The 21,227-nt window shown below is 44.4% G+C and overlaps 1 protein-coding gene across 1 annotated transcript in view; it reads left to right on the top strand.

Moving 5' to 3' along the window:
* Positions 1-20,461, top strand: part of LOC146809490 (dickkopf-related protein 3-like) — a 1,194,695-nt gene extending 1,174,234 nt beyond the window's left edge. Inside the window, exon 7 of the mRNA XM_085616337.1 lies at positions 17,614-20,461. Within this exon, the coding sequence (XP_085472463.1) occupies positions 17,614-17,989 (376 nt within the window). The 3' untranslated portion in view covers positions 17,990-20,461. The remainder of the gene's footprint in view (positions 1-17,613) is intronic.
* Positions 20,462-21,227: the final 766 nt, after the last annotated feature.

Below are 21,227 nucleotides of genomic sequence, written 5' to 3'. Positions count from 1 at the left end.
CCTTCAGAACCTAAACACTGCAGAAGCAGAGAAGACTTTCTTTCTGCGCTCAAAGAGGGTCCACAGACTCTGGCATACCTCTCAAAAACCACCTTCCATTTTTTCCACTTAATGGGAGGTGACCCAGGACACGACAAAAAAAATGGAGCTGCAGTAACATTTTGCATGTTTACAAATTGTTGCCTTAACTAATGCAAACAACAGTGATGTAAATAACACAATGGTAAATAAAGAAGATAACCCCTTTACATAAACATCACACCTTTTTAAAAGCCTTTTGCACTTTGTCAAATATGTGAGCTCCTAGTTTTATAGCAACTGTATTTATTATTATTTTGTTTTTTGTTTTGTTTTTTAAATAAAATTATATATTTCTAATCTTTTAATATTATATATATATAATTTCAAATGACAACCATCGAATCTAATTATGGTCAAAATGCCCCAGAATCTTCTCCCTAACAATATTTCAAAAGAAGAAAACACAAGAAAATACATTTTTTTACTGTTCTATTTTTCATGCCTCCCTTGTGTTGAACGGCCCGTCTTCCTTCGCTTGTCTTATAAACTTGCAAACAATGTTGACAAAGACAGTCTTCGTGTGCACTGTTTCTTTGTACACACTCGATGAATTCCGGTCGTTGCTAAGATACAGTAAACAAGATGGCCACCACGTACGCTCGAAAAACAGCGTGATATGTGATGGCGATTTCCGGAGCAATCAGAGCAAAGATGACAAAGACGAAGGCAGGGATTCGAGGTTCCAGAAACTCAGATTCCACTTCTCCCTGACAACCAAAGGAGCGGAGCGTGGATCTCTCACAGGCTGAAATTCGAGGTTCCAGGTAGGCAGATGCCGCTTCACCTTGGTGACGAATGTTTATCTTTGAATGCAATCACGCTCGAGGGAACGATGTCACCTTCCAATATTTTGAATGAACACACACTCGAGACAACGATGACACCGTTGCGATGCTCCCAACTTCCAGGGCAACTCCCCACATGAAAGTCAATGCCGATCCCTCATACGTGTTCTGCAAGGCAACCACGCAATACCCGGGAACCGTTCAAATGAGAATGGGGATGTCAAACGCAAACCGCAACAACATTGTCCCATCCAAATTGATGCAATATGAAAAAATAAGAATACCACGTAAAGTCACAAGATGAACTCACACGTCTTGTACAATGCGGTGAGACTCGTGGCATACAATGATGTATTAATGACAAAGACACCACTTTGAGATTTCCTTCAGGTTCTTTAGGCTATCCCTTGTGGCAAATCCAATCCAGAAATGTGCTCCTCCTTTCACAAGTCTCATGAGCAGAATCAGATTTTATGTTGTCCTTAAAAGGTGATAAAGAGATAAGTTCCTTCTCTTTTTCGTGAATAAAATATAAAAAACACAAAAATCCAGCAAATTTTTGTTGAGATCTTCTTTAGGAAACTCCTGAGCCGACTACGCCAGTGAAGTGTTCTCCATATCAAATGAATCAGGTACTCAGGTATGCAGTTATAAGAAGTTTATTCCATGAAAGAAGATCCCATCCATCAGCCAGCAGATCTTCAAATAACTGACCTTTACAGAACATTACTATTTACAACAGTCTATGACATCAGGGATTCCAACATGACATGGTCACAGCTCATATAACCTAGCAACATCACAGTGTGGAATACCACACACTACTTCTAATGTAATGACTTATCAGACTTCATCGTCCTGACAGTAGTCTAAAAATATCAGCACCTTCTTCTCTGCAGGCTCTATGGTCACGTTAAGCATACATTTCAACTCCTCCTTGGCATAATGTAGAGGCAGGAAATTGTATCTGCCAAACCCAAAACACAGGGGCAGCCCAACATTGGCTTCAGTCTGCCTGAGGAAGAGACCCTCCTATTGGTAAAATGTTTTCTTATTTGCCTTCAGACAATTGGCATCCTTGAACATGTGGGAGGGTGATGCTTTGTCAAGACTATGGTGCTGAGTCATCAGAGACACAGACTTAGCTAGGATGTCTTTAGCTGCCTGGTGATTAATGTCCAAAGCACGTGAGAAGGGATTTTCCAGATCTCCTGAGCCTGTATAAAGACCTGCGTCTGGATGGCCAGGGCAGGTCTGTGTGAATAAGCAGTAGGTGCCATTGTTCTTTGGGCTGGGTGATGGGGCCTCAAAGGTCCATGCCCCCAAAGCTTTGGCCATGACTGCATGGGAGCTTATAGGTGGATTTAGGCTTTAGTGGCTCCATTTACCAGAGTCTGGATCAGTGTGTGGATCTCCCAGGTTTGAAGGAGGGAGACTTAGGCCACCCATTCCTTATTGGGTGACTGGATAGGTTTTGAGGTGGACCTGTGATTGATAGCTGGTTTGAGACTAGTCTTGAAGGTTGAAATAGGATAATGGGGCTGGCCCTCAAATATCTAGAATGGAAGCAGGACTAGTAGAAGCTACCCTGGAGTTGACATCAATTGCTCATGAGTTGGCAAAAGTTGCACTGGATTTGGCAGGAAATTACACTCACACTGGAGGCTGAGGGATTAGGCCCCGCTCCCTAGGCTTCATATTTGAACTCACAGCATGTAGAAAGGAGACTGGACTAGGACTGGGGACAGCATTGAGGGATACTCTACACTCTGAGGGAAGCTGGGGTTTGTTTGGCTACTCCTGGTCAATCTGCTCCTACCCCGACATATTAGTCGAATTGGAGCTCTCTGGCATGAAGTTCACTTTTGATGGGAGGAAAAAGTCAGCAGAGAATCAGGAGATTGAGTCCTGTGACAGAGTTTCAGTACTGATAAAGGCTCCTGATGCACTGCTGTTACATCAGCAAGAGCAGTGTGTGCTCCAATTTCTCCAATGTCTGTGTGGGGAGGCCAAGTACTCCTCAGATGGTAAACCTCGGTGGAATTTCAAGAATACAAAACTATGTTATCCCTTTGCACTCAATATATGATTAATAGTTCAAAAAGTTCGTGTCGGCGCTCCTTGTGTCACACGGAGTCCTACCGTGACTTGCAAAGTAAAGTGTGTTGTGAGGAGTGTCACTTCCCCACTGAACAAGTGCGCACTGGATTCAATGAAACTCTCAGGTTTCTTCTCAATTTTCCATTTATTCATAGAAACGAAAATTTACTCCATAGGTTCATCAGTTCATGAGTTATTGGAATATAGTATCCGTAAATCACTTCTGACAAAGTAAATTCTGACACAATAAATCAATAAATCATGTTTACAGCGTTAAACGTCCACCCAATGCATTTCGGGTCAATCTGACCCTTCCTCAGGGGTCTATAATAAATGAATGAAACAGGACCATTAAGTTCACTATACGATTCAATAATGCACATTAACAAACATAATGCACTATTTATGCACAAACAATAAATAAATACGATGGCTGCAATAACGTACTAATGAAGTGAGGTGACTGAAAACAAGAAAAGTATCAAACATAATAAAAATGGAGCCTAAGAAACGAACATAATACTGTGAATGCGCTAAAGTATATAAAAAACATTTACGTGCTGGGGATAAACCAACAATCATTCCGCAAGACTATATATCTCACATATGAATGTGTCAACTGAAATTCTATTTGACAAATCTAAAAACATTTCCGTGTGAACAACTTACTGGGGACTCGAAGGTCTCCGTTGCTGTAAGACGCTGTGATCGGCATACGATTTTCGCGCCAAGAATACTGGCGGTTAACAACTACAACGTGATAGGTCGAACTATGTGGTCATAGCCACGTGATGTAGGGAGGAGTTGACAAGCTGTGACGAGATGGTAGATAAACCAATCAGGTTGTATATTATGTCTGCGTTGATCCTCCGAGGTTAAGGAGGACGGCTAGTGACTATCGGTGTGCATTAATGAGATTAAATAAAGTTATACGATATAAACAATTCTCAAATAAAACAGAGGCATATGAATGTCTACCAAAATAAAACTGAATACACATGAAAATAACATGAAAATAACATTGAAACGTGCATATACTAACACATGATCATAAATATACATAATGTTAGGACCAAAGAATTCCTTATGCCAATGCGAGATCCCTGCAGTCCGTTATAGGAAACATGCATATTCTATGCGGTCATTAATCCCGGAGGGATGGGAACAATTTAATTTTTTTATCCAAAAATATTCAGTTCTTAATCTTTGTTTTGTGGTGTGAGAAGTTGGCCTGATGTATGATGTCACTAGTTCTAGTGTACACCTTATATCAGTCCAAATACCCTTATGGTGATTGGTTGTAAAGTCAACCTTATAGACCAGCTATCCTAGTGGTAGCATGGACAAGAGCAGTCTTAGGCTAAACTCTGAATGGCATGTGAAGCCAGCTGTGATACCATATATAATCCCTTGAATACCAAATGAAAGGACACCACAACAGATATATATATAAAATAAAGTGTATTTATTCTAAGCAAACCCTCAGCACTCTTTATGAGATTAGAGGTAAGTACAACACAGTCTTATTTATGCATACATTAAGTCACACAGGTAAGTAATACAGTTAGGCCCTAGGGGCCACGCAAACCATATACTAAGTAAGTGGTATAAGGACCACTGTCACGGAAATAGAATAGGCCTAGGCCTAGGGAATCGCTGGGGCTACCCTACACTAGCGTTAGTTAGGAAGTGGGAGGCCCACGGGATTCGTGTGCAGAGTGGAAACACTCACGCGTAATGCGTAAAAGTCAATAGCAATAGTACAGTTTAGAAAACGGTAGATTTAGGACACTTCCGGAGTAGCTAGGAAGTTGAGACTTGAAAACTAGACACTAGGATAGTCACTATCCTGATGAGCACCGGAGTACCCAAGTTACCTAGCCCACAGGCTGCGGGTGCATAGGGGTGAAGATGCGTCGTTTTCGTCGTCGACTCCTATGGATGCCTGAAGAAAGATGCTGACAGGCAGTCAGTGAAGAGTGTCCGGTGGATCCCAAGGCTGGGATCAAGAAGAAAGGAAACCTGCAAGTAGAAGGGACAAAGTCAAGGTCACTAGCCAGTGACCACGTGGAACCAGGAAGGAACCAGGCGATGTCGTGAAGATTGCAGGTGAAGGTGAAGCTTGTCGCTGCAGCCAGGAGGACCAGGAAGCGTCGAGGACGACCAGGACCAGGAGGCGAGCTGTCCCACGAAGGCTCTTGCTGTCGGCGGCGTCGAAGTTGGACTAGGACTCACCAAGCCGTGGCAAGCGGAACCCACGAAGAACGAAGGACTGGCTTCTGGTGCAGACCAGGAAGGTCTGGGGTGCTTCTTCTTTGCAGAGAAGCGGGAGCCAGTCTGGAGGAGCCAAACCAGCGCAGAAGATTTCAGGGTGCGTCGTCACAGAGGCCACTAGCCAGCGGGCAAGCAACCGGACAGACGCGGCAAGCAGGAAAATGCTGAAGGGCCCCACGCAGGACTCGTGGAGTGTGGGGGGCTGATCTTCGGTGCAGATGGTGCTTGGGGTTGGGGCTTCTCAATCCCCGGTGCACAACTTCGAGGGTACCTCAGAAGCTGCGCTGTAAGTTACTAGCCACTTTTTCCAGGTAGCCGGTCCCACGTCGCTCGTCGCCTCCACGGATCTCAGCTCTGCTGCAGATGTGGATGAGGGTCGGAGAAGTCTGGAAGTCAAGGCTCTGGTCGGGCTCTGCAGTCGGTTCCTCGTAGAACGTGGGCAAAGCAAAGGGTAGTCTCTTGATGGTGCCTGTTTGCACAGGGTAGCCACTCCTTGGCTACAAGGGAGATTCTTCAGTCTTCTTCTTTCGTCGAATGTCGAAGGTCCAGAGTTTCTGTTCAGTTTTGCAGGTTCAGGATAATCTAAAGTCTTGAGGCCCAACTCCCACTCTTATACTAATCTGGGGGGCTGGGACACCTGCTAGGTCACGCCTTATGGGTGGGACCTGGGAGGGGGTGGTTACACCCACTTCCCTTTGTCCAGTTTCGCGCCAGAGCTGGGGCTGGAGTGCCCCAGCGCCGGTTTGAACTGGACTATGCAAGGAACACCTTGTGTGCCCCAGGCATGTCTCATTCCTTTCAGCCCACCCTGCCCCAATACACTAAAGGCTGTCTGGGGATGTGCTAGCACCTCCCCAAGCAGGAAACCTATTGTCCAGGCCTCCCTGGCTGGGATCACTCCCAGCAGCAGGAGGTCAGACTTGTGTCTGTGGCAGCAGCATCCATTTTGTGATGCTGAGGCTTTGGTTAGAGTTAAACAGCAAAGTAGGATTTTAACATGTCTCTCCCTCTAGAAGGGAGGGATAATATCCTCATCACCAGAAATGGTATGGGGGTATTATTCCAAAGTGTTAGACACCTTACACGACATGTTTTGATAAAGCCAAACCATAGTTACCATAACCGTTTAAGATTATAAGGCACTTTAAGAGTATATGGTAGGCTATATCATAGAACAGCTATAAGGACTTGGTTCCGAAAGCTGCAGACAGGCTCAGCTCATGCTAGAGCACCATCTCACATGTTACCAAGCACTCTGCCTCCAGGATTGTTAAGGCCTGCCATAGGAGTGACTGATAGGTACACATGTGTCTATATATAAGGGTAGATATAGGCATACTATACCTAAGCAAGGGGTGATTACACGACCTTGCCCCAGCTGAGTGATCAGCCAGTTGTGTCTGATTGGAAGGCCAGACCAGGGGTGGCATAATACATGCTGCAGCCCCTGGGAGGCCTAGGGTACACCTATGCCCTGGGTACCTAGGGTACACTGTACAGGGTCCAATAAGGTGATCCTTACCAATTGTGTATGTACCTAGGGTACATGGAGTCCATTTTACAGAGAGAGCAGACAGCCTGAGACCCTGAATGGCAGGATCTCAGGCCAACTAAGTCGAAAAACCAGCTAGACACTAGGCAAAAAGTTGGGGGTAACCATAGTCAGATATCCACCTTCCTACACAACCCCCCCCCAAACGAAAGGAGATAAGGCTGGCCTTGACAAGGTAAGCCTCTATTGCCTGAGTGGCCATATAAGGAAGAACCAGCACTGGCATGGTTACCCCCTGTCTCATGGTCCACTAAGCAATCCCTCATCCTAAAGATATCATAGGGTCTCCACCATAGGGAATCTCTACCTTTGGTGTGTCTTTGCAAAGTAAAAGGCTGGTGTTGAGATGGAGTACTGAAGTGAGTGTCCTCAAAGTGAGGCCTCAGCTTCCTCCAATCATCCTCCACCATGGATGCCTTTCTTTCTCTAACTGAGTTGCACTGTGCTCTCAGGGTCAGCCTCTGGCTACCTAAAGCTGGAGGCTGGGTCCCTTTTGTGGGCTTACTGGAGGGACAGGTCAGGTTTGGGGCCCTAAGGTCCCATGTTTGCCTGTGCCCAACAGAATCCCTCTGGGGGAGGTCCCTAACTACCTGTGAAGGGGATCCCTCAGGAATGTTTTTACCCATCACCTGGCTAGGGCTACTAGCCAGGCAATCCTCATTCTTTTGATGGGGGGGTTCTTGTGGACAGGGGCCCTCTTGGGGTCCACTGGCCTCCCTGACCTCTGCAGCCCTGGGCTGACTGAGGCAGGGTAGAGAGAGGCAGGCTACCTGCACCAGACTGGGTCCCACCTTGGAAGGGGCCACTGACATCAGAGGCTCTGCCAGGCCAGGCCTGGCTACCTCTGGGGCAGTTCCTTCACAAGGGGTGAGGTCAGATCCCTGAGGAGGCTGACCTTTTCCTAATGTCTGGGGAGAGGGAGACTTTTCTTCCTCCCCACTACTCTCTGTTTGTGTGGAGTGATCCATAGTTTCAGGCTTCACTACACCTATATCAGTCTGAGTATGGGCTGAGACCATTACAGCCTTGCCAACCTTTTCAGGAAGGCACTCAGTTTGTGTTTGAGCTGTGACTGTCACAGCTCTGCCAATTTCTACAGGGAAGTCTGTCTGTGCCTGGGCTGTGGCTACCACTGCCCTTCCAACCTTTTCAGGGAGGAAATCTGCTTGGACAGGGGTTGTGACTGGCACAACCCCACTACCCTTTTGGGAAAGGCCTACCATTTTGGAATGGGTGTCTTGTTCAACTCCAGCCCAAGCTGAGAGTTCTAAGTCATTCCCCAGTAAGCAGTCCACAGGCAAGGTTGGAGACACTGCCACCCTTTTAGGGCCAGTGACACCTCCCCAGCTGAGACATACCTCTGCCATGGGATGACTGTTCTGTTTGCCATCAATGTTAGTCACCTGGTATGAGAAACCAGGCAAAAGCTGCTCAGAGGGAACTAGCCTATGGGCCACCATAGTGATGCTAGCTCCAGTGTCTCTGTAGGCCTCAGCTTTTCTACCATTGATGTAGGGTTCCTGTCTGTACCTACCCAAAGTGTTGGGACAGGCAGTGAAGTTGGCAAACCCCATGCCACCATCACAGACAAGAGTAGCTGCTGTAGGGGAATTGGCTAAGCCAGGATCCCCCTGTGTTCCCCAAGAAAACCCAACCAAATTTTGGGGGGCATTCCCACCACCTGGGGGATTACTGCTGACAGTAATAGGTGGTGTGACAGGAGTAGTTGGAGGAACAGTTTTGTTTTTAGCCTGTGGACAACTGCTGTCAGTTTTCCAATGCCCAGGAGTTTTACACACATGGCAGTAAGGCTTTTTAACTGTGGTAGAGGAGGGAGCTTGGGACCCACCACCCTGTGTGGAGTTTTGGGGCCCTGAGGAAGATTTCTCTTTTGCTTTATCCCCACCCTTCTCTTGAGGCTTGGTGGTATCTTTCTTTTGGTCACCACCCTGATTTTTAGGCCTAATCCTGGCCCTGACCCATTTATCTGCCCTCTTTCCCAATTCTTGGGGAGAGGTCAAATCTGAGTCTACCAGGTGTTGATGGAGAAGCTGGTTCTGACAATTACTAAGGATCTTCTCCCTCATAATCAAGTTGTACAATCCTGTATAGTCCTGCACCTTGCTGCCATTTAACCAACCTTCCAAAGCCTTAGTGGCACAATCCACAAAATCAGACCAGTCCTGTGTCTGTGTCTTCTGGGTGTCTCTGAACAACAACCTATATTGCTCAGTGGTTAAGCCAAACCCATCTATCAGAGCACTCTTCAGGACTTTGTAATTGTTTGCATCCTCATCACTGACTGTGAGGAGCTTGTCTCTGCCTTTGTCAGAAAAGGAGAGCCACAAGATAGCTGCCCACTGACTTTGGGGTACCTGCTGTACTTTGCAGGCCCTCTCCAAAGCAGTCATCCACTTGTGGATGTCATCCCCATTCTGATATGGGGGGACTATCTTGCTTAGGTTTCTATGGTCATAAGACCTATCCCTATCTCTAGGAATGTTGCTGCCACCAGTGGGTTCTGACCCACACAATTTTTGCTCTCTAGCCAGAGCAAGCTTCTCCTTGGCAAGGGCAAGTTCTTCCCTCTGAATCCTCAGATTAGCTTCCCTCATTCTGGCTTCATGCTCCTTTCTCTCAGGTGAAGTCATTCCCCTGTGAGAGGAAGCATTAGAGATGCTAGAGACATGGGAGTGGATGGATTCCCTTGAAGGGGATCTGTCCCTCCTGCTTCTCTGTGAAAGCCTACTTGTGGGTCTGTATGGGGGGACCCCATGCACACTCCCATGTAGGCTTAGGTTAGCCTGGCTAAGTCTTCCTACTTGGCCCTGGCTGTCTACCTCTTCCTCTGAAGTCCCATCTGACTCATCTGTGGTGGGTAGACCCTTATCTACAGCTATGGCACCATCCCTGGCAGCTCTTTCAGCATCATAGGCCTCCAGAAGCTCCACTAGCTGTCTAAGGGTAGGGTTGGAACCCTGTTTTATTCCTCTGGAGGTACACAAATGTCTCATCTCCTGGAATGTTAAGGTATCATACCTAGAGGGGGTCTTCTGCAGACCTGCCCCTCCTGAGAGAGCATCTACTTGATCTCCTCCCAGAGGCATGATCTAGTGAGGGTGTGGTGTGTGCACCTACCTACACTAGTTGTTTCTACTAAACCTCTCTAGTAGTTGTAGTCAGGGTGTGTTACTCCCTTCAACCTACAACTACTAAGTCCAGTAGGACTTAAGTATTATAAACTATGTTATATGTACCTAGACAATATCTGTGTGATCTTTCAATTTAGTATCTCAAGATTACAATGGTATTACAACAGCAAGCTCAGATCCCAACCGCTGCTCACCAATGTGAGAAGTTGGCCTGATGTATGATGTCACTAGTTCTAGTGTACACCTTATATCAGTCCAAATACCCTTATGGTGATTGGTTGTAAAGTCAACCTTATAGACCAGCTATCCTAGTGGTAGCATGGACAAGAGCAGTCTTAGGCTAAACTCTGAATGGCATGTGAAGCCAGCTGTGATACCATATATAATCCCTTGAATACCAAATGAAAGGACACCACAACAGATATATATATATAAAATAAAGTGTATTTATTCTAAGCAAACCCTCAGCACTCTTTATGAGATTAGAGGTAAGTACAACACAGTCTTATTTATGCATACATTAAGTCACACAGGTAAGTAATACAGTTAGGCCCTAGGGGCCACGCAAACCATATACTAAGTAAGTGGTATAAGGACCACTGTCACGGAAATAGAATAGGCCTAGGCCTAGGGAATCGCTGGGGCTACCCTACACTAGCGTTAGTTAGGAAGTGGGAGGCCCACGGGATTCGTGTGCAGAGTGGAAACACTCACGCGTAATGCGTAAAAGTCAATAGCAATAGTACAGTTTAGAAAACGGTAGATTTAGGACACTTCCGGAGTAGCTAGGAAGTTGAGACTTGAAAACTAGACACTAGGATAGTCACTATCCTGATGAGCACCGGAGTACCCAAGTTACCTAGCCCACAGGCTGCGGGTGCATAGGGGTGAAGATGCGTCGTTTTCGTCGTCGACTCCTATGGATGCCTGAAGAAAGATGCTGACAGGCAGTCAGTGAAGAGTGTCCGGTGGATCCCAAGGCTGGGATCAAGAAGAAAGGAAACCTGCAAGCAGAAGGGACAGAGTCAAGGTCACTAGCCAGTGACCACGTGGAACCAGGAAGGAACCAGGCGATGTCGTGAAGATTGCAGGTGAAGGTGAAGCTTGTCGCTGCAGCCAGGAGGACCAGGAAGCGTCGAGGACGACCAGGACCAGGAGGCGAGCTGTCCCACGAAGGCTCTTGCTGTCGGCGGCGTCGAAGTTGGACTAGGACTCACCAAGCCGTGGCAAGCGGAACCCACGAAGAACGAAGGACTGGCTTCTGGTGCAGACCAGGAAGGTCTGGGGTGCTTCTTCTTTGCAGAGAAGCGGGTGCCAGTCTGGAGGAGCCAAACCAGCGCAGAAGATTTCAGGGTGCGTCGTCACAGAGGCCACTAGCCAGCGGGCAAGCAACCGGACAGACGCGGCAAGCAGGAAAATGCTGAAGGGCCCCACGCAGGACTCGTGGAGTGTGGGGGGCTGATCTTCGGTGCAGATGGTGCTTGGGGTTGGGGCTTCTCAATCCCCGGTGCACAACTTCGAGGGTACCTCAGAAGCTGCGCTGTAAGTTACTAGCCACTTTTTCCAGGTAGCCGGTCCCACGTCGCTCGTCGCCTCCACGGATCTCAGCTCTGCTGCAGATGTGGATGAGGGTCGGAGAAGTCTGGAAGTCAAGGCTCTGGTCGGGCTCTGCAGTCGGTTCCTCGTAGAACGTGGGCAAAGCAAAGGGTAGTCTCTTGATGGTGCCTGTTTGCACAGGGTAGCCACTCCTTGGCTACAAGGGAGATTCTTCAGTCTTCTTCTTTCGTCGAATGTCGAAGGTCCAGAGTTTCTGTTCAGTTTTGCAGGTTCAGGATAATCTAAAGTCTTGAGGCCCAACTCCCACTCTTATACTAATCTGGGGGGCTGGGACACCTGCTAGGTCACGCCTTATGGGTGGGACCTGGGAGGGGGTGGTTACACCCACTTCCCTTTGTCCAGTTTCGCGCCAGAGCTGGGGCTGGAGTGCCCCAGCGCCGGTTTGAACTGGACTATGCAAGGAACACCTTGTGTGCCCCAGGCATGTCTCATTCCTTTCAGCCCACCCTGCCCCAATACACTAAAGGCTGTCTGGGGAGGTGCTAGCACCTCCCCAAGCAGGAAACCTATTGTCCAGGCCTCCCTGGCTGGGATCACTCCCAGCAGCAGGAGGTCAGACTTGTGTCTGTGGCAGCAGCATCCATTTTGTGATGCTGAGGCTTTGGTTAGAGTTAAACAGCAAAGTAGGATTTTAACATGTCTCTCCCTCTAGAAGGGAGGGATAATATCCTCATCACCAGAAATGGTATGGGGGTATTATTCCAAAGTGTTAGACACCTTACACGACATGTTTTGATAAAGCCAAACCATAGTTACCATAACCGTTTAAGATTATAAGGCACTTTAAGAGTATATGGTAGGCTATATCATAGAACAGCTATAAGGACTTGGTTCCGAAAGCTGCAGACAGGCTCAGCTCATGCTAGAGCACCATCTCACATGTTACCAAGCACTCTGCCTCCAGGATTGTTAAGGCCTGCAATAGGAGTGACTGATAGGTACACATGTGTCTATATATAAGGGTAGATATAGGCATACTATACCTAAGCAAGGGGTGATTACACGACCTTGCCCCAGCTGAGTGATCAGCCAGTTGTGTCTGATTGGAAGGCCAGACCAGGGGTGGCATAATACATGCTGCAGCCCCTGGGAGGCCTAGGGTACACCTATGCCCTGGGTACCTAGGGTACACTGTACAGGGTCCAATAAGGTGATCCTTACCAATTGTGTATGTACCTAGGGTACATGGAGTCCATTTTACAGAGAGAGCAGACAGCCTGAGACCCTGAATGGCAGGATCTCAGGCCAACTAAGTCGAAAAACCAGCTAGACACTAGGCAAAAAGTTGGGGGTAACCATAGTCAGATATCCACCTTCCTACATGTGGGATCCTGGTCTCGGCGTTGTGTGATCGTTTCTAGTATGGTGAAACGTAACTGAGATATTTGATGACAGGCTTCCATCCAGTGGCATGCTACGGAAGACTTAAGGTTCTTCAATCTAATGTTACTCTTGTGTTCTGTGATGCGGATTTTCACTTTCCGCTCTGTTTGCCCAACATATACTTTGCCACAGGGGCATTTAATAGCATAAATACAATTAGCAGTATCACAAGTGCTAGTGTGGTTAAGGGCTATAGGATAACCCTTAGTGGGGTGAGTGAATTTGTTTCCAATGATTACGTTCCCACAGTGTGTACAGTTTTGGCATTGAAGCATGCCACGCCATTTATGTGGCATTTTCTTAGGTGTATTCAATATTTCTTTGAGGTTTTTGGAGCGTTGAAAAGCAAATGTAATCTTGTCATCATATAAATCTTTCAAGTCTGGCTCCATTTGTATGATTCTCCAATGATTATTTATGGCTTTCTTGATTTTCGATGACTCCGTGGAGTATTTCAACACACAAACAGTCTTTTTCTTTTTCTTTTGATTGGTAGTTCGTTCTTGAAGAAGATCATCTCTTGATTGTAGTGATACTTTATCCAAAGATGTCTTTAACACACTTTCAGGATAACCTCTTTGTCGATACTTGATGGTTTGTTCAAAAATTAAATTGTTCCCATCCCTCCGGGATTAATGACCGCATAGAATATGCATGTTTCCTATAACGGACTGCAGGGATCTCGCATTGGCATAAGGAATTCTTTGGTCCTAACATTATGTATATTTATGATCATGTGTTAGTATATGCACGTTTCAATGTTATTTTCATGTTATTTTCATGTGTATTCAGTTTTATTTTGGTAGACATTCATATGCCTCTGTTTTATTTGAGAATGTTTTATATCGTATAACTGTATTTAATCTCATTAATGCACACCGATAGTCACTAGCCGTCCTCCTTAACCTCAGAGGATCAACGCGGACATAATATACAACCTGATTGGTTTATCTACCATCTCGTCACGGCTTGTCAACTCCTCCCTACATCACGTGGCTATGACCACATAATTCGACCTATCACGTTGTAGTTGTTAACCGCCAGTATTCTTGGCGCGAAAATCGTATGCCGATCACAGCGTCTTACAGCAACGGAGACCTTCGAGTCCCCAGTAAGTTGTTCACACGGAAATGTTTTTAGATTTGTCAAATAGAATTTCAGTTGACACATTCATATGTGAGATATATAGTCTTGCGGAATGATTGTTGGTTTATCCCCAGCACGTAAATGTTTTTTATATACTTTAGCGCATTCACAGTATTATGTTCGTTTCTTAGGCTCCATTTTTATTATGTTTGATACTTTTCTTGTTTTCAGTCACCTCACTTCATTAGTACGTTATTGCAGCCATCGTATTTATTTATTGTTTATGCATAAATAGTGCATTATGTTTGTTAATGTGCATTATTGAATCGTATAGTGAACTTAATGGTCCTGTTTCATTCATTTATTATAGACCCCTGAGGAAGGGTCAGATTGACCCGAAATGCATTGGGTGGACGTTTAACGCTGTAAACACAAAGGATGATTTATTGTGTCAGAATTTACTTTGTCAGAAGTGATTTATGGATACTATATTCCAATAACTCATGAACTGATGAACCTATGGAGTAAATTTTCGTTTCTATGAATAAATGGAAAATTGAGAAGAAACCTGAGAGTTTCATTGAATCCAGTGCGCACTTGTTCAGTGGGGAAGTGACACTCCTCACAACACACTTTAAACCTCGGTGGAATGGCATCTTCACATTAAGACTGCTAATTTGGAGGTGTCTTCCAAGTTGAGGCTGTCATGGTTTGGTGCCTTTCACTGCCTCATATGTTTTTTTTGTTAAAACAGATTTTATTTGTCAAAATTACACTCATGACGCAAATCTCTGAACCCCAGAGACAACTGCCTCATAAAAGATACAAAAATTGACTTTCACATTTTTTACATATGTTAAAGAAAGGAGAATATAAAAGGCAATACAAATAAAATCAACCCCTCTAATCAACCACCCTTCCCCACCCTCCCAACACCCCAACGCACCGTCCCCCTATTCCGGAGCAGCATAGCACTAACTCGAACTGCCATTGGACAACACAAGAGCTCACCTTCCACATCACCATATACTACCGAGGGATTATGGGCAACCCACCAAGGAATGCTAAGAACAGGGGAAACCCGAAGTAAGGGACTCGGGGGTCATACTGGGTCTCGATGTCGGTCCCCCCGTGGCGGTTCAATCTCCAAGCCGCGGTAATCTGCCCAGCGCCTCTAGATCTTTTAATGCTTCCGGGTACACCCTCTAGCTTCAAAAATAGGGATCTCCAAGCCCATGCATAAGTCCATACTATTTTTCCAAGCCGAAACTGAGGGAGCCACTGCTGCCTTCCAGGTTTTAGCTATGTACCTCTACTCCAGGGTGAAACCTAGGAGCATGAGATGACGCTTGTAAACATTACCCCCGATCCCTTCCATCACACGTAGGAGAACTAACTTTGGCGAGCTAGGAAGTTCCCACCCTAGCACCTTGGAAAGACAGGCCAGAACTCCCCTCCAGAATTGTGCTAATGCAGTACAATGCCATATATTATGCAGCAGGGTCCCTTCCTCATGTTCGCAATGGAGACACACCGGCGAAGCCACCAAGCCTGCCCTCCAGAGCCGGACCCTGATATAATACCCTCAATGAAGGTATTTAAATTGAATAAGCCGCAGCCTCATTGCAATAGCCCCCCCACGCGGGGAGGCCACAGATTCTGTCCAATCCTCCTCATCCACCTGACCCACATCACCCTCCCATGCCTCCCTTAAACGCTGTAATGAAGGGGAACAGTGCTGAACCAAAGATTGATAAATTTTTTAGATCTTATGATCCAGGAGGTCCCCCATAAAAACCTTTGCCTCCACCAGGCTGAACTCCAGCAGCGAGTCCAGGTCCTCCAAACTGGGGGAAATGGCATGCCTAAACTGCAAATATTTTTTAAAAATTGTCTTCGGCATCTGTAAATCCTTCTGGATGTCTTGAAAAGACTTCAAAACCGGACTCCGCATAACATCCCCCAGAATAGATATCCCAATACTGTCCCAGTCACGGAATCCGGAAAGACTCGCCAAATGCGGAAGGCGGCCATTATGCCATAGCGGGGTCTCCCGAGTCAATCTGCTCCACCAGCCCATTCTACGGAGTGCTTGCCTCCAATTCTGAAAAACAATCCTCGTGGCAGACGGGAGAGAGCGTCGCAACAGGGCAGAATACAGAATAGTATGTAGGGACTGGTCACCCATGCAGCGCTGCTCCACGGCGTAGGCCGGGTCCGCCCTGTCCCAATACCACCCCTCATTCAGGACAAGCAAATGTGAGGCCACATAATAAGATCAAACATCAGAGGTTGCTAGCCCTCTGCAATACGTCAACAGAAAACAAGTCTGAATCGCCACTTGAACCGCCCCGCCATCCCAGAGAAACTGAACCAGGGCAGAGATCACCTGTCGGAACCACTGCAGGGGAATCGGATAGGGATGATTCTGTAATTGATACAATAGGCGCATGAGCGACACCATCTTAAAAATAGCTGACCAGCCGTAAATGGACAGAGGCATATGGGACCAGGTCTTAAGATCCTCACGCACCCGCTTCCACACTGGTGCAAGGTTTCGCGCCCAGGCCGTGGTGGGAGAATCAGACAGATAAACCCCAATGCACCACCTGAACCGATGACGGCCAGGAACCGAGCCTGCCCCGCCTCCCAACACCCACAGGGTGGACTTCTGAGGATTCATTTATAGGCCCGAGGTTTCCCCAAAGACCTGCATAATACGCAACAGCCGGGGACCCGTCCTATCCAAATTAGTGAGGAAAAACAACAAATCGTCGGCATACAAGGCAATGCGATCGGACAATCCATGTGCCCACTTAAACCCAGACACCTGAGCATCCATCCGCACCCAAGTGGCCAAGGGCTCCATTGATAAGGCAAAAAGATAAGGGGATAACGGCCTCATATGTTTTAAGGAGGAGGAGAGGGATGTACCCAAAAACTAAAGCAGGCAGGCCTCCTATGCTCTGTTTTGCAAAAAAGGCCCTAAGATAGCTAAACAGGTGGTCACTTCCCTATCAACTGCTACTATTGCAGTACTGGAGATACAGTGTACCATGGAGCTAAAGGGAATTGGGAGATGGGCATGCTTGGTCAGGCTAGGACTGCAACATAGACTGCTCACTGGGGTAACTGAATTCAACCTCATGGATGACTGTTTTCCAAACAAGCAACTGTGAGAGAATGGAAGTTAGATGCTCCAGTTGGTTATAAAATATGCATTACTCAAAGTCAGTGTTGCAGCACAAGATATTTGAGCTGAATGAAGAAGAGGACGGATGGGAAAATACAGCAACAAAGATAAAAAAGACGACATTAGAGTGTCCTGGAACAAATGATAAGCTGGTTTGGCTCTACTATCTTTAACTAAAAAACTGTAACTGAATGGCACACAAAAGTTCAAGTAGGGTGTGTTCTGCATATAACACATACTACCTTTGAATCAACAACAACAGCTTTTGAATCGGAAGGCAAAGGATTGATTAATACTTAGAATTCTTATTGCATGTGATTAAGTTAGTTTTAATTACGGCCTGAGGGTCAAGTTATCCTAAATTATTTCATGTCACTCTCTCCAATCCAGATTCAACCCCTCCTCCACATGCGAGAAGAAAGAAGGGAAATCAGGATTTGTGGACATCAGTAAAGCCCCATTCCTTCACCCCATAATTCGTCGAGACGAGGAACTAACTGACTATGATACAGATCCTTTGCCTTGGCAGCTTCAAGATGGCCAACTGGCTGTGGTGGACCTTCCGAAGGCCGCTGAAGAGAGTGAACATGAGGCCAGAGATGCTATCAAGAGGCTAAGGGAGGACTTAGCAGATGGGTTTGAAGAAGAGGCTCTGCCAATGGACAGGTTTATAGAGAATGATATGGGTCCAAGTCAGCTGGAATTTCAGGAGCTCAATCATTTGGCCAATGAGATGGGCCAATATTTTGGCCCTGGATTCTACTAATATTTAGCTTTGTAACCAGTCATGCAGTCTTCATCCAAGAAACCTGTCTTTTTTTGCTGCATTAATTTGGTTTGTTTTGGTCCTCTTCTATTCATGTGACTTGATGTTGCTTTGTTGCTTTTATTGCATATATTATGGGTAGCTTACTTTTGCAGCGCAATGATAATTGACTAAGAGAGTTCTAGTAAATGTGCAAGATGCTTAGTTGGCATAGTGGAATGAGCTATGTATGAAATACTCGGGGGCCTACTCAAAAACTGCATTTTGTAATAGATTTGGTTGTACTACAATAGCACTACTAAAGTACGGGAAAACTGTGCACATACCTTAGAGTGTAAATCTCCAACTCTCCTATCTTTTCTAGGGAAATCCTACTACATGTAGGTTTACTACTCAGTAGAAATTGTGCGTGGGACCAGAGGGGAACGGCTGGAAAAAGGGGAATATTTACTACTAAATGTGAGAGGTTTAGGAAGAAGTAAAGGGAGGTTTAGAGAGAGGCTATTTACAAACTGCACTTCTAAAGTTACCGCAGCCAAAAAGGGACCAACACCACACATAGTCAACCACTGGTACCCCAACACCCTCCCATGGACAATAATGTAAGTAGGGACTTAAAATACAACCCCATAGGAAATAATCTCACATTCAATTATTCAAAATAGTTAAACATGTAAACAAATATAATTTAATGTTAAAATATCCACACAAAAAATAAATGTAATTATAAAATTTTAATAATCTTTTTTTAATTTAGAAATTAATATAACATTTGTATTACAATATCATTAAATTACCTTTGTTTAATTGCATACATCATTTTTAATTATTAATGTACAATAAAAAGGTTTTTACTTTAGGTGGGAATTTATTTTTTAAATTTAAATTTTCTACCAATGTTTTATTATATTTAAATTAATTGAATTGAAAATTCTATTTAAAATGAAGTATGGTTCCACATTTCAGTAAATATATTAAATTAATTTACGTTATTTAACATAAACATATTGTTACTAATTTATTATGAAGTTTAATAAACGTTCTTACTTTTCCCTATACTTTACCATATGGGGACTTTACAGTAGGGGTGAAAATCTCCCTGTAATATAGGAAAAAATAAACTTTGATTAAACTTTATTATAAATTAGTAAAAGTATTTTATGTCAAATATTTATTTAAATAAACTATATATATTAATTTTAACATGTAGAAGAAGAGCTATTTTTACTAATTTATCATGAAATTTAATAAACATTCTAATTTTACCTATACTTTACCATATGAGGACCCCACAGTAGGGGTGGAGATATCCCTATAATGTAGGGAAAATTGAAAATGCATTAAACTTTATAATAAATTAGTAAAAATCTGTCATATTAAATATTTATGTAGATAAACTGTATCTATTTATTTTCACATGTAGAAGAAAATAGAAAATGCTATACCACTATTGACTTAATTTTAAATAGAAATACAAATTATTTATCTGAAGTTTCAAATAAAATATAAATAATACATCTCCACATAAAGTAAAAAAAAAAGAAGCACATTCTGGGAAACAAAAAGATAACATTTCATATGCAGAATTCCTAAGAGTGAAAAGGAATTGTAGCACAGATGTGGAATATGCCAAAAAAGAGGTTTATATAGTACATACATTTCAAGGACGAATCAATAAAATTCAAACATTAAACAACTCAAAGATGAGCGTCAAGACGATCACATTACTGAATTACTGAAAAACAAAATGAAATCTAAAAATAATGAGACAGAGTAAATAAATGTATCATGATGTATAACGTTGACAATGACTTCATATACAAGCCTCAGTAAACATTGGGAAGTGTTAACCTTAGATAAAGATCTTAAGAAACATATTACCAAAATATTTGATAACCTATACTCGAGCACCAACTCTCAGGTCTTTAGTAATACAATCAGATATGTGACCCAGGAAACTTCTTGCTTGGTAGGCTTCTGAATTTCCCGATTGCCTGTAACAAATGTGGAAAATGTAAATGTTGCAAAAATGTCTGAGTGATGGAGCTAAAGATTGTTCAGATGTTAGAAATGATAAAAAACATCAGATTAGATAAAGTCATAAATAGCAGCACAAAATGGGTGTATACCTTATTTTCTGTACTTGTGGACTACAATATCTGGGGCCCATCACCCGTAAACTCAAGGAGAGATGGAGAGAATGTCTGCAAGCAATTAACAATTGAGATCAGAAATATCCAGTAGTAGTCAACATCAATTCTCAATAACCGTAGTGGGGGAATATTGAATTGGAAAAAAAAATTGGATTTGAGGCAACAGCATGTGAAAATCCAACATACACAAGATACTGGATTTAATCTTTCTGGGGTAATGTATAAAATAAGATTGTTGACATGCTAAATTTGAGCATTAAAAAAGAGGGTTTCATCAAAACATGTTTTGGCTGTTTGTGATGTTTGAATCAAGTTGAAATGAAGCAACAATAAAGGAACTTTCAAAATATTTTTAAGAGTATGACATTTTTAGGTCTCGCCTAGTGTTGCAGCACGAATGTGCTGCCAACGCTTTGCGAGTCATGCAGTATACATTATAGGTGAGGGAAGCCCCGCCCACTCTCTCGTTCACTTTTTCATTGGCTTGTGGCTTTGTGCTTTCTAAATGCTGCCTTCCGATTGGTTTAGAGGCTGCTAGTCCCGCCTTATGGCAGCCATGTCTCCTTCCATGGCTATTGGCCCCTTTACTGTGTGTTTTTTTAGGACTACTTTGTTCCAGTGCCACCCCTCCCACTGTCCCTGCCTTTTCTCTCGCCCCCCGACTCCCGTTGCATGGCTAGCGCGTGCCCGTTTTAGAGTGCCGCGCTTTACGTACTGCTCATATAACAGCTGCTGAGTTTCAGAGAGAAGCGCAGCCGTGCGCCACGCTGGATTCCCACTATTCAATGCATTGTTATAAACGTGATACACAAGGTCCAGGATGATCAGCCTTGATCGTTATCGTTACTGTAGGAGACAAATGAGCAACATAAATAGAGTTTGTATTCACGCGCATAGCACAAATCAAGCGACATTCGTATACTTAAAGTAAACTCAATTTAGACGTTAACGTAAGCAATTTTTTCTTCAGATTAAAGAGAAATGTAAACTTGGTAGTACTTAAAACCTGTATTGTTTAAAATGCAAAGATTCCACGTGTTTAGATATATTCCCACGAAAAATTTGCAGTTCCAATATGGCTGCAT

Source organism: Triturus cristatus, chromosome 7 (genome assembly GCF_964204655.1).
Source record: "Triturus cristatus chromosome 7, aTriCri1.1, whole genome shotgun sequence".
Classification (NCBI taxonomy): Eukaryota; Metazoa; Chordata; class Amphibia; order Caudata; family Salamandridae; genus Triturus; species Triturus cristatus.
This window is presented reverse-complemented; position numbering and strand designations above follow the sequence as displayed.